At 38.7% G+C, this 15,182-nt stretch overlaps 1 protein-coding gene across 1 annotated transcript in view; it reads right to left on the reverse strand.

Moving 5' to 3' along the window:
- Positions 1–8,082, reverse strand: part of sntg2 (syntrophin, gamma 2) — a 211,933-nt gene extending 203,851 nt beyond the window's left edge. The window contains exon 1 of the mRNA XM_034110992.2: positions 7,755–8,082. Within this exon, the coding sequence (XP_033966883.1) occupies positions 7,755–7,823 (69 nt within the window). The 5' untranslated portion in view covers positions 7,824–8,082. The remainder of the gene's footprint in view (positions 1–7,754) is intronic.
- Between the last annotated feature and the right edge of the window lie 7,100 nt (positions 8,083–15,182).

Consider the following 15,182-nt stretch of genomic DNA (forward strand, 5'->3'; position numbering starts at 1 on the left):
TGTAATCAAAAAGCTCCTCAAAAACACTATAGAAGCAGTTCCTGCCGTTGCTACGTTAGTTCAAACAGTAACAACGGACTACTTTTCTTAGCGGATGCATGTCAATTTAAATCAATACAAAAAACTATTTTTTAAATCAATAAAATCAATTTCTAAATCCATAAAAGCATTTCAATTAATATTGGGAGTCATGTCGTTACTTTGTTGAGAATGTGGCCATGTGTAATAAGCGGGATAATGTGCACATTGCACATTGCATAATGTGCCTTCATGCCGATCTCTCCGCTCCCGTCGTTCACTTAAAAGAGCCGGCTCTTTGAGCGACCGAGACATCACTACTGACAGTGTCGTCTACCTCCCAGTCAAAGCAGGACAACATTGAAGCTGAGCTGTCATCCTATTTGTCGTCGTCTGAGACAGACCCTGATACAGACCCACTGCAGTGGTGGAAGCTACATGAAGCTAACTTCCCAAGACTGAGTAATCTGGCCAAGAAATATCTCTCCATTCCTGCCACAAGTGCCCCTTCGCTCGGAGAGGGTTTTCAGTACGGGGGGTAACATTGTAACATGCCAAAGAGCATGCCTCAAGCCAGAGGCAGTAGACAGGCTTGTCTTCCTCGCGAAAAACCTGTAGACAACTTCCTAGAAAGTTAAAGGGATGTTATTTTGTTTGAGGGTATTTTTTTATTATTCATTTCATTATCATTATTTATTATTTGTTACATTTGATTTTACAAGTTTTTTCAGGGATGGCCTAAAAGAGATTTTTTTTCCAGTTTGATTTAAAAAAAATCTTTGCACATTAATGACAGCCAAGTGGCATGGTGCTGTTTTTATTTTATTTTTTTTATTCTTGAACAACTGATTTGTTCACATAGGCCTAGACTACTTGGTAATCTAATTTATTTGTATTAATAAAGAAAATATGTATTTAAATGTTGCCTTGGTCTGGTTTGTTTAGAAAAAAACTGAAAAAAAAAAATCGAGGTTTAAATCGAAAATTGTCCATTAGTTAGGAAAAAAAAAAATATTTTTAGGCCAAATCGCCCAGCCCTATGACCAACAAGTCCGTACCACTAACATGTAGTACATTCATCTAAGGCTGTGTAAATTATATTTACATATAAAATGTTCCATCATTGTTACATACATATTTTGTGTCAGTATAGAATGGTGCAGGGATGAGTCCTAAAACCTGGATATGAGTTAGCACTTTACCATTTTCTGTTCCCTCATCTGAAATTGAAACATTTCTGGTTATATGACTGAAATAAGGTCCGTGGTTAATAGAAGCTCAAAAGCTTTTAACGTTTTTACCCAGAATATCAAATATGACCATAAATACCCCACTGGTGATGAATATTGTTTCTATATGTCATAACTAGGGATGCTCCGATCGATCGGTCACCGATCGATATCGGCCGATACTCACTGTCTACCGATCGATCTGTGCTCTCTAAACATGCCGATCGCATAACGTAAAATACATGACACTTTTCTCTGTGTGCGGCAAAACAAGGTCGCCAAAATGGCTTCACCGGTCTGGCAATATTTTAAGGTGTCAGAAAAAGACAGTACAATAGTGGTATGCAACATGTGTGAAGCAGAAATCCTGCAGCTCCGCCCGCCGGACCGGTAAGCGGGACGAAACACACAAGAGTTAGACCTAACACACTTAGCCATTTTATCTACCTCTGGAACAAGCTAAACTAGTTATTATAAATATATTTACTCTTCACTGTCGGGTCACTCATTACTAGATCAGTGAGCTGCATGAGATACTGACAGGCTGTCAGGAGAGAGAGAGAGAGGGGGAGAGAGAGAGAGGGAGAGAGGAAAAGAGAGCGTTTCCGCTAATTTCTCCCGTGTTATTATCCAAAGTGAATGTAAACTTGAATAATGTACATCATTTCAATGTAACAATTAAGTTGATTGTTGTTTGTGGAAGCTCCAGTGAATGAGCCCCATTAACTAAGTTTAAACATCACTTTAAATGGAAGATTTAAAGTGATGTTTAAATCTTCCATTTGGGCCCCGCCCACTCGATCGGATCGGCGATCGGTATCGGCCGATACTGATTCTGGCGATCGGCCCCGAAATTGGCGATCGGAGCATCCCTAGTCATAACATTATGTGGTTGCTAACAAGTGACTAAAAGAGACGACTAAAAGTCCTCCAAACTAACATTAGCTGCCTTTAGCTTAGTGGTGGAGATGCAACGTCAACGTTACATTTTTACTTCTGGCGATTGCATTAACGCTTCGAAGTCATGAAAGTCGTACAAGTTTTGGAGATTATCCTGCTGAATAAAAAAAGGTTAAGTATCCTATATGTGTGTTTGCCTTAAGACTTATTTTCTTTAATATTCCAAAAATCTATTAAAATATATCACTGCTTTTAGTCAAATGTGGGCCAACAAAAATTCATCATCACTACCTTACTCTCTTTTCTGGTATATTTGCTCAGAGAAAGTTGTCATGCTTACTTCTTAGGAAGACTGCACATGGAACATTGTTAAAGAGGCCCTTTTATATCCTTTTGGGGTTTCCCTCACCGGTAGTGTGTTGTATAGGTTTGTGTGCATGTAAATGGTTTGCATTGGCTACAATCCCAAAGTTCCCTTTTGAGACGCCGCCATTGGACTCCTGAACACATCATGGGAACGTTATATTGATTGCATTTGATTATAGACAAACAAACAGCTAACATAAACTTGGCTGTGTCTTTTGGAAGCGTCAATTTACTGAATAAATTATCACAAAAAGTGATGTTAGTGAGAACCAGGTTTAGTAGAGTGAAAGAGAAAGGTGTGAATGTGTCCACAGCAAACAGCTGTTAGGGAGGTAGCAGAGGAGGAAACATGTGATCCAGGTCACACTGCCAGATTTCTGTGCTTTAGGGACCAATAAGTAGTATCTGCAGGTCTGTAGAAAAATGAGTATGTCACATTAATACGTGTTGGTATTGACAAGGTACTTAAGTATTAGTTCTAGTGACATCCCGACAGGAATCCAACTTACAAGGAACCAATTACACCAGATGTTGGTCAATGTAGCCTGTTTTTAAAGCAAGGCTCAGTTCTGAATCAAAACGGGTTGCATCAGTGTTGCCAAATTGGACTGACCAATAGGAGCAAATAACCCTACCAAAAGTACTTAATAGCCAAATATTGACCCCAGCGCTTCGTCGATCTCAAATCTTAAAAATAATAGAAACTGCCCAAATGGGTTTGTGTCTTTTTACACAATTGTGCAAGTACAGTGACAACTTTACTCTATACCATTGACTGCATTCTTACAGGAGCCATTTGGGGTTAGTTATCTTGCTCAAGGACACTTCAATATGTTGACTGCAAGGGCTGGAGATTGAACCACTGACCCTCTGACAGGTAGGGCTATATCCGAATATTCGTTCGTTGGAGTACTATTCGGGTTTCAATTTCGTTATTCGGAAATTCGTTTTTTCCCCGTTTTTTTTTCAAATTGAATTTATTGAAATCTCCAATATCAACGTAAGAGCTTGTGCCTCTTTGGGGGGTGCCAACACTTAACCATACACGTTATCGTTTACTTTCTCCGTCTTTATATGCAGATATTACTTTTCTCTGTTAATCTTGTTGTTTCCATAGCAACAACAACATCATGTCAACAGCGCTAACTCTCCTTCAAAATAAAAGCATGTCCTTACAAAATAAGAAGCCAAGCCAAATTACACTTAAGACATATACAACTGAATGAAAGTAACAAACACAATGCGATATCCTTTTCATTTTCAAAGAACACAAATTGGGTTACATTAACAAATAACTATAAAACAACAATATCAATCAATGTTTATTTATATAGCCCAATATCACAAATGTTACATTTGTCTCAGTGGACTTCACAGTGTGTACAGAATATCAGTATGACAATACGACACCCTCTGTCCTTAGACCCTCATATCGTACAAGGAAAAACTTCAAGAGAAAACCCCACAGTTTAAAGGGGAAAATGGGAGAAACCTCAGGGAGAGCAACAGGAGGGATCCCTCTCCCAGGACGGACAGACGTGCAATGGATGCCGTGTGTAAATTGAAAAGATAATACATTTACAACATAGGTAGACCAAATGTTTGGAAAGACCAAATGTTTGGAAATGCATGTGTCTATAATAAGAAGATACTGTAGAATAACAAAATGAAATGCCGTGAATACACCGAAATACTCGTGTTGAAGCGGTTCGCTGATGATGATTATTACCTCGCCCCTCGCCCGCCCGCCCCCTCGCGGGCCGAATATTCGCTGCTGATTACTACCGAATATCCGGAGCCCGAAAAATTATATTCGGGACAGCCCTACTGACAGGTAGACGCCCATGTATCCCCCTGACTAAGCCACAGTCGCTCCACTAAATCAGTAAGTACGTAAACAAAAATGTTGCCAAGACATATTAAGGAGGAATTCAGGAGGAATACTACCGACCTCGCTCCCCTCGACATTAACGGCGAGTGTGTGGAGAGGGTCCACACCTTCAAGTTCCTCGGCGTCCTCATCACCAACAACCTTTCCTGGAAGGACAACACCACAGCTGTCATCAAGAAGGCCCAGCAGCGTCTGCACTTCCTGAGGGTGCTCAGGAAGAACAACTTGGCCACTAAGCTGCTGGTGACCTTCTACCGCTCTACCATCGAGAGCCTATTGACATACTGCATCACAGTGTGGTACGCCAGCTGCACTGAGGCCGACAGGATGAGGCTTCAGAGAGTCGTAAAAGCAGCACAGAGGATCATCGGCTGCCCCCTCGCCTCCCTGATGGATATTTACACCTCTCGCTGCCTCAGTAGAGCCAACAACATTGTTAAGGACAGTTCATACCCCTGGTTTCACCTGTTCAACCTGCTGCCCTCCGGCAGGCGCTACAGGTGCATCACATCCAAAACAAACAGACTCAAAGAAAGTTTTTTCCTGACATGTGAATCAATGTGACTCTGCACATATACATATTAGGGGTCGACCGATTATCGGGGCCGATATTCCTCATTTGACCGATTATCGGTATCGGCCTTTTTTTAATAAAATTGCCGATAACACTTTGGCTCTGATGCGGCCGTTTCTCTGTCTGCAGTCACCACTCTCTGTACACGAGCAATGTCCCGCCCACAGCGCTATCTGATAGGCTATTACTCAATGAACACTGAAGATTTTCCAGGCGGGAGCCAGCCATAGAGGCGGGACCTTCTCAGATTACAGGCAGGTGTCTGAATCAAGACAAGGATGCAGTTTCTCATAACGCAGGGAGGCAGGTAAACACCGCCTGTCCATCACAGCACTAATATACCCTGACATTCAATTCAAACACAGACTCATGCACATACTATAGAGACCGACCTTTCTTCCTTTTGTTTTTCGACCAGTCAACTGTACCTTGACAACCATTACCATTCCATGAAAACAGAATTTCCACACAAACCTTTGATTATTTACCTCCAAATAACTGAAAATCGTCAAACTGATCACTATAAAACACTTAATCAACTGAGACATCTAATATTCGTTGATGTGCACCCAGTTTACTATGGTCAAATAAGGTAAAGTAGGCCTCTACAGCCCTTTAATCTCATGTATCAGTGGTCGCCAATTACTGAGCTATTCTTAGTGTATCTGCGGGTTTCAAAAAGCCAGATTTTGAAAGAGCTGCTTTGATTGAAGGCCACTAGCAAGTATTTTCTGATTATAGCTGTTCAGGGACCTGCTAAATACTGACTTTACTTACTGTGGAAGCACAATCAAGTCAGTGATTTACACCCGAGGCACATTTACTCAAGTACTGTACAATTGTATATACACTTACTTTATTTGAGTATTTCCATGTTATGCTACTTTGTTGTTCGACCCCACTAAAATGCAGAGGTGAATTGTGTACCTTTATACCACTTCATTTATGTTGTACCTTTAGTAACTTAACTAATGTGAAATATAATCAAATGGTAAACGGACTACTTATACAGTGCTTTATCAGGTCTTTTCGACCCCTCAAAGTGAATTACATAAGAGTCATTCACACCTCATTCATGCAGAGCAGTACCACTTGCTCTAAGGTAACATTCACACACAACACTTAAATCAGACTTTAGTTAGACCTGGAGTAAATTCACAAGCTACCCTGCAGCATACAAAGTCAAAAAAACAAAAAACACTTTAATGCACTAATTTGCATAATAAGTACTTTTATTTGTTGGTATATTTGTAAATGTTACAGTTTTTGTGAGAGAGATGGCATATTTTACCAGGAATACTCTGCTCCCAGTTTAAATGTGGCCATAAGTTAGTGGTAGGGTAGAGTGGGAACATTTGTGAAAACTGCACACACTCTTAGCAGAATTAAGCTTGGGTCCCTGGAGGCTCGGGTATCGGGTTTTAAAGCAAATGTTTGGTGAACAGAAAGTGCCCACAAAGCAGGACTCTAGGGACGAATGACATTAAAGTTGCTGTGTCCACCCCAGTAGAGGAAATAACAGGCTGACAGCTGAAAAACACATTGTAAATGATGGCTTGTATCAAGCCAATAAAGATTGGGAAAAAAAGGTGACAACAAATATGACTGACAGGTACAGAAAAGCAATGCAAGATGTCCACAGAAAGACTGGCAGATAAGAGAAAAAAACAAGAGTATTTCTAATACAAGCTGAAATATGTAATGTTCCCCTTTCAGGATGCAGGTATGTGACGGTATAGGCAGCTGACAGAATATGAATAACTGTTAAAAAGGTCAAAATCATGTATTTTCTTGTTCAAGTAGCCTAACCACAATGCCCAATTTAACATGAAACCCTCAAGAAAGTGCCACTCACACACATGACAAAAGGAAATAATGGTAATAATATAGCATTCATAATATAGCCTTAGTATTGGAAGTAGTGCCAGTCTACAATTACACAACCAGCCTTCAATACTCTTTCGGCAAATTATTAGAACAGACATTTCGATGAGACAGTATAAAAAATGAGATTAGTAGGCTATGCCTATTCAGAAATCTATAAAAATGTGTCGTCTAACATCTTCGACACCATGTATTGATAAGTCAAGTTACAATAGTTAAGCTACTCTAGTGTTCGAGTTTATTTATAGCACGAATATGGTAACCTTTTAAACAGAAACTGATATAAAATCCACCAAAACGCGCCGTTTCAGCATGAGGGAGGAACGTCACACCAGCTTGCATTCACATATCCAGAAGTTTAATGTGTATTTGCTTACCGGTCAAATTAAATGCCATGTACAGCAGGAAAAATGGGCTTTGAGAAATAAGCATAGTTTTGTGGTGGATTCCGCATGTACATTATATCAAATATTTAACGAAGCACTGCCGTATTTTACCGGATGTTTTTCCAAACGTGTAGCAAGGCACACACCAATCGCTCCCGCCCTGGACCACCACTCAATTTGCATGGAGGAGAACTGCGAAATGTTATTGGTAAAAGTTATACGCTTGTTTAAGTACAAACACCATAGTGTGCTAAATACATGCCGAAATGATTGTTTACGGCTGTTTAATTGGAAAATAGTTTTGTTGCAAATACTTCTTACTACCCAGAAGCACTTAGAAGCAATGAAGCACTAAATAATCGGTTTTTTAAATGTAGTCTGGAGTAAAGGTAAAACGGCGCGTGCACTCTTTTTAACGGTGCCCCTACACTTACAGTAGCACATCTCACGGGAGTAGGGCGACCTGCAGAGTGATTTAAGTTGATTAACTGAATAGGGTTACTTGCCAAAGTTGGAACCAAAAGGCTGGCGGGTCGCTCGTTCAGCTCAGGTTGCTGTTTCCCGGTCACATTCATTTCCCATAAAACCGCTTCTCCGTCCGCTGACTTCGACGAGAGTGCCTCAAGTCATTTACCCAGCAATTGACTGTTACTCGCCGGCGTCCCGTTCAACCACGGAGGCAGACGAAGAAACCATGCCTGTTATTAGCCCTAGGCTTTTCTAAGGTGCCTATATTCTGAAATTACAATAATTGAGCCTGCTGCAGGGACAAATAAGTGACGGCAATTGTTGCTTATCTGTCCACGGCTCAGCCCTAAGTGTCGGCACACAGCGGCTCCTGTGCTGCTGCTCATCAGTCTGCATGGCTCTCCACCTGCTGCCTGTCCTATTAACCATTCCTGCGTCAAAGCACAGGACATTAACCCATTCACTGCAGTCTAAATCCTCAACGCATATGATATTATATCATTTGTGAATATCCAATTAGTGGTGGGCTGTGTCAACAATGAGTACAATTAGTTTTGGAGCCTCTGGTATCACTATCACCAAAATAAAAAACAACAACATGAAGATGAATACACAGATAGAACTCTGTGCCAGCTTCCATGAGCATCTTCATACTGGCTCAAATTAATCTCTGTAAAAAGGAGCAATGCTCATTTTTCTAGAGATGGTTAGGAGATGATTTTGAGAGCCAACCACTAACTCCTCACAGCCGGTGATGTCAAATTCAGAACCAGACTTACTCTGGATTGTAGTGCTACACCCTTAGCAAACAAATCTATAACATCCTATAGAATCCTATAGAATCTTGTAGAAATCTATAGCATGTTATAGAACATAGTCGTATTTGTCAGCCATGCTAAAGAATTCTATAGAATACCATAGACATCTCTAGACCATTCTGTAGAATACTATAAATGTGTACTTTTCTATAAACTTCTATAATTAAAAGTATAACAATCTAAAGAATTCTATAGGACAGAACCGACTCATGACATATCTGTAGAAATCTATAGAAATCTATAGGAATTTGTAAAAATATATAGCATTCAAAGAAAACATGCATGACATTTTCTCTCTGATGCAACCTATACTAAATTCTATAGAATTCTATAGAATTCTATAAAACTCGTCTTTAAATTGGAATAGAGAAAATCATAGTAATCTACATCATTTTGTGGAACTGAGCTGCTTTGCAAAAGCTGTATGGGTCCCTTTGAAATCTTTACAACTGTATATTGGATTATGTGCCCAATTACATTATGTAACCTATACATAACCATATACAACCATACAACATATTGGAATGGAACTCTAAACTGAATGAATGTCACTGTCCTTGTATTCTGATGTAAATTCTCCAGAATTTCTGTGACTGCATCTGTATGTATACATTGATCACTTATGTTATGTAACTAATTATCTGTTACAACTGGAGATTAAAGCTAAGTGACATAACAATATATATTGTTAGTGTGAGTCTGTTATAAACAACTCATTGGAGTCTGCAGTACTCTACTCTGTTTTGCAGTCTATTATACACTGTAAAAAAAGATCGTAATTTTACAGGAAATAACTGTAAATGTTTATAGTAATTATCATGTTTTTTTAAATAACTTGCAAAATCCTGTAAAATGGCAGATATTAAAGGTGGGGTAGGTACGTTTCAGAAACCGGCTCGAGATACACTTTTTGTTATATTCCATGGAATGCTCTTAACATCCCGATAGCAATGAATATCTGAAGTGCTTTGACAAAAAATCCATAAAAGAATTTCATCTGTAGAAACTGTAATACTGTAAAAAGTAGCCGGACCGGCTAAACAGATTGGATGGCCTACCTGCCTGTCAGCCTTCCATCGGGGCACAAACTTATCTCGTGCCCTCATTGGTCATGTGCGCGTTCGTGTGTGTTGGAGGAGGGGCTCTATAAGGAAGTGGCAGATTTTCTCCGGTTGTGTATTTTCTAGGGCTGTCAAGTTAACGCACCGACTGGCCATCGGGAGGACCGGGAGGGTGTGTGTATGTGTGGCCCGAGCGAGAGAGAGACCTTACGTGCATTGTTGTTGTTAGCATCTGGTGCTAGCTAGCTGCGCTAACGGATATAAGGAGCTGTTTAAATGAAAACAGAGGAGCGACATTTCGCCACAACTGCGCCGAGCACTTGACTTTATGCAGGAAGCCAGACAGTGGGACATTGTACGAAAAGTCAGCACACTCAGCAGCACGGATAGTGCAACATGATTGCAGCGTCCAGGTAGCTCCCGTTCGAGCATATGCCTTGAGTTGCACATAGCTCCAACGATCCATCACTCTCTCACACATACACTCACACACACACACACACACACACACACACACACACACACACACACACACACACACACACACATACACACACACACACCATTTGTATTGTATTATTGTATGAGAGGTTCCAGATTGAATTGAGGCGAATATTTGTAATGTTCAGAGGCTGTTGTGTTTAATATTCACGAGAATATTTGTCATTGTTCAAATGATAATAAACATTAGCATAAAGCATATTTGTCCACTCATACGTTGATAAGAGTATTAAAAACCTGAAAAATATTCCTCTAAGGTACATTTAGAACAGATAAAAAATGTGCGATTAATCACGATTAACTATGGACAATCATGCATCGACTGACAGCCCTAGTATTTTCAAATTCTAGCAATCTCGAGCCGGTTTCTCAAACTTACCTTTAACTATAAATTAACAACCCAAAACATTATTTTCAGTATTTTGACAAAAAATCAAATATTATATTTGTGGTTACGTTATTTGTGGTTAACAAATAACGTTTATTTCCTTTTTTTTACAGTAAATTTACTATATAATATTTACAGTATTCTTGCACTTTCAGAAAATAAATGCAGATGTACGTAAAATAAAAAGTTGTATCTGTAATTAAATATGTAACTCGTAATATAAAAGTGTATTACTATTATAAGACTTTAAGAATTTCTTTGTAATTTTAAGGTAATCATAAAACTGTAAAAAAAAGCGGCAAATAAAAAAAACTTAAAATGTAATTAAAACCTTTTTACATAAATCATTTTCTCAATATTCGATTGAATCCACCACAAACACAAAATATCCAATGTTGAAACAAAAGTAAATAAATATGTTCTCATTAACATCTACAGTTGACAAATCATCATTATAGAAAGTGGAGACATTTCTGCAGGGAGGACCAAGGTTTAAAACACACACTGTTATTTACTCAACAAGTCACAGTTATCCTTGTTTTATTTATGTTGCTGTTTTTTTCCCCCCCATTGGTCAATATACATTAGTTTTACAGTATAATGTATGGTTTTCGGATTCTGGCCGACAGCCAGAGCTACGGCACTTGAAATAGAATTCAGCCAATACACGGCAGACAAGTCAGGCATGTTTGGAATGAGTCCACAACACTCCTGATTGGTTAATGTAAACGTAATCGAAGAAACCTGCCAATGAGAACTGTCCGTGCCAGTCGTTCACATTTGAAACTTCCACGTCAGTTTGAGCGGGTCTCCTCCTGCGAGCTGCAGCTGTCTGTATGTCTGCTGCAGGAGTTTATGGATTAATATCGGGATCGTTTTACATCTACACGTTAAATATGAGCATCGGGACGTCAACAAAGAACAGAAGACTTGAGATCTGGTGAGTCCTGCAACTGTAATGGAGTTAAATATGTATTTAGATAATCCTTAGTTTGTGAATGTTTTATTTTTTATTTAAGGTTACATTTCTTCTTCTAGTTAGCTGAGTTTCTTCCCGTTAAGTTGGGATGCATCATTAATAGGTTGTTAAATGTTAAGAAGCCCTGAGATGCTGTTTCTTGCAAGATGTTGCGCCCGGGAAACTGGACTTAACAGGTGGCTGCTAACGTTAGCTTACAGCTTATTGCAGTGCTGCCGCGCCACCCTCTCGTCTCCAACACGGGAGAATTACACATAAACATGCAGCGGGGTGTCACAATGTTGTGGCCAAGTTTAATGTAAAGTTTCACAGCTTTCTTATAGCGGAATCTAGTTTGTTAATGTTCAGTAACAGCTAGCATAGCATAAACAGCTAACTGCTAACGTTTGGCTAACTTGCTAGTTAGCTCTGCTCTATATATTACAAGCTAACATGACTAGCTAATGTCACACTGTCTGAACTAAAATACTTTTTGTATTACTACATCATACACGCTAGGTCCAAATCACTGCTAACATTTATTATTTTTGAAAATGTATAGTAAAGAAACACTCAGCCATGCATGAAATAACATAGCAAAAATAATACGGGTAATGTTTGACCCATGTTGTGCCTTAGAAGTGTAGTGATACAAACATGATTTTTATTCAAAAAGTAAGAAAGGGAAAAATACAAATTGGTGTTGATCCAAAACAGGTTAATTGAGGAATACCTGGAATCCTGAATGGTTAAAGTAATTTATTGCAAAGATATTTACAATTAAAACTAATTCGGGTCACTTTTGACACATGTTGGTTGTATGTTGTGTAACAAAGGGTTAACATGACGGCTGTGATGTTCACTCTTTTGACAGAGCACCAGTGGACAGCGAGGACTATGGAAGAGAAGATGTGATGGCTTTGTGTGGAAAGCTGCTGAAGCCAGCCTGTGTCCCTCATCAGTCTCTCCAGACAGCACCCAGCTATTCTTCCATCTTGCAGATGAAAATACTTTGAAATGTGAGTAATAACTAACTTGTGTCTAACATAGTATTGCATGTGGTTTAGTAAAGTATTTAAAAATACCCCACATTGTACATGTACAGGAAAATCAGACCTTGTTCAACAAAGATCATAAGACAATTGTTTTGTCTTTGAGGTACAGCCGCAGCAGAGAGTCTGAGTTTGAAAAAAGCACTAACATTTTATTTAGTGTTGTTTAATCAATCAATATTTACTGGTCTTGAATTTCCTCACTGGATTACAAAATGCTCGAATCTTATTGTACAGGGACATTATGCAGATTTAATCACCTGAAGATGAAAATATAGATTCATCGATATGTACCATTTTAAGGAAATAGACAGTTGGTGGTATTGACCAAAGCTCCGCAGCTGTAGCTAGGCGCTGCTAATGAAAACTCAAGTGCTCAATTTGTTGGTTTTTCTGTATTAAGAATTGAGCAAGCATATCTTCCTCTTCGAAATCCCAGTTGTACTTCGCTAACACGTAGTGCCTGGGAGGGTGTGTTTGATTGTTCCCACCCTTACCTCACTTATGGACTAGGTCATGTTAGACAAGCAATCCAGTGGTTAGTTTTAGGGTCACCTCCATTGTTTTATTTTTTATTTATTCACTTTAAGAGAAAGGGATTTCAGAAACAAGTCTCACAAGTTTGGCTCGAGGTAAAATTAACAAAAGCTAACTGTTGTTAGACTATGTTCCCCCCTTCTAAACTTATACAATAATGAATGCCCTGATAATAACATCCATCATTATGGTTTACTAATAGTTATCACTTCACTTCCTCCTCCAGCACCTGGACACAGCAGGAACCTATGCCAGGATCCTGTTTGTGGACTTCAGCTCTGCCTTCAACACAATCCTCTGGCTGGAGGCTGCGCACCATCAGGACCAGAACCTCTCTCCATCAGGACCAGAACCTCTCTCCATCAGGACCAGAACCTCTCTCCATCATGACCAGAACCTCTCTCCATCAGGACCAGAACCTCTCGGCACCTCAACAAGGCCCGCCCCCCCCCACTGACACTTTACCTCAGCCACAACGCAGACTCTGCATGGAGATCACAGGATGGTAAATAATGCAATGTTTAAATATTGCTTACTGCCCATATTTTATATTCTATAATTTATTGCATTCTATTTCTTAATATAGTTCGCTATCTGTGTAGTTTTTACATTTTTTTATTTGTATGTACGACACCTCCTCATACGTGTGAACATACCTGGCAATAAACCCGTTTCTAATTCTGATCTGTTTGTCCTCTAGGTTGCACTGCCACGTCTACAGTAGCGCAGAATGGACAGAGAAAACATGATTGGGCCTCAAGTTTTTTGCAGCCAATATACATTATCCTACAAACTTGGGATAGGAGGGTGAGTGAATAAGTTATCCATTGGTTGGAACATACATCCCCATTGTTAGACGTACTAAATCCTGCACACTGCTCCTTCAAATTGACAATGTGAACATATGTCGCCATTTTGCAATTTCTGTTATTTTCAGTTGAGAATGTTTCAAAGTAATCTTAAAAAATTCAACTTACTTTTTGTTTCTACTGTTTATAAGTATGATGTTTAAATATGAAATGCTGTATTCATTAGTTGTACTATAATTCTACAAATATTTTTATATTTTAAGTTTTCAGAGTAATTGTTTCCTACAGAACATTTTGTGATGTCATTGTGTTGAACCTGTTTGATTGGAAAATGTTAGAAAGCTGTAAAATAACAGTATTCTCCCTGTAGAACTTTAGTTTCTGTATTTATTTTAGTGTTTGATCATACAAATCTAATAAAAGAAAATGTAAAAAACTGTTTTTCTCATCAGAACTTTATTTAAGGTATTTTAATGTAACATTTTAAGACAATGGATTTTGAAAAGAGAGGAAGGTTTCCTCTAAAATCTTTAAGGACAATTTCTGTATACTAATTGCTTTTGCACTTTATTTCAGTTAAAGTATTTTTACTTTAATTTTATGGTTTTTGTTTGGCAGCCTGCTGCCAGTCATTTGACCGTTTTTTTACGGGTTATTTGCCCGTAGAAGTTTTAGTGCTGTACTTTTATTAAAGGTTATTGACTGTAAAAAGAGCAGATACATCTGTACAATTCTGTAAAACCTTTAAGGACAATTCCTGTAAATTAATGTTATAAGTTCTGCAGAACAATTTTATAGAAAATAGCAATTTTCTATAGGATTCTATAAATGATTTGGTGGAATCTATAGTAAAATTCATAGGTGAATTATATAGAATATTTGCCAATATCCTGCAGTATATTCTACAGAAACATCAATAGATTTTTCTATAGATTATTTTGCAGAATCTATAGTAAAATCCATAGATAAATTCTATAGAATATCTGCAAACATTCTATAGTATTCTTCAAAGAAGTTCTATATAGATGTCCACAGATTCTATAGAATATAGGTCACACATTCTATAGTATTCTACAGAATGGTATTCTACAGAACTGTCACGGATGAGTGAAGGAAGCAGGACCCAAATGCAGATAACTTTTGAGAAACCCTTTATTCCAAGGATACAGACAAATACGGAACAGAACACTCTCCGGTGAACTCCGTCACCAACAAACAATGACCCAACACTGAACACAGACAGAGACAAGACTAAATACAAGAAGGGGTAATCATGACAACGAGAAACAGCCGGGCAGGGGAGGAGAAACACAAGGACAACAGGTGAACACAATCGGGTAAT

This window comes from Pseudochaenichthys georgianus, chromosome 22, assembly GCF_902827115.2.
Source record: "Pseudochaenichthys georgianus chromosome 22, fPseGeo1.2, whole genome shotgun sequence".
NCBI lineage: Eukaryota > Metazoa > Chordata > Actinopteri > Perciformes > Channichthyidae > Pseudochaenichthys > Pseudochaenichthys georgianus.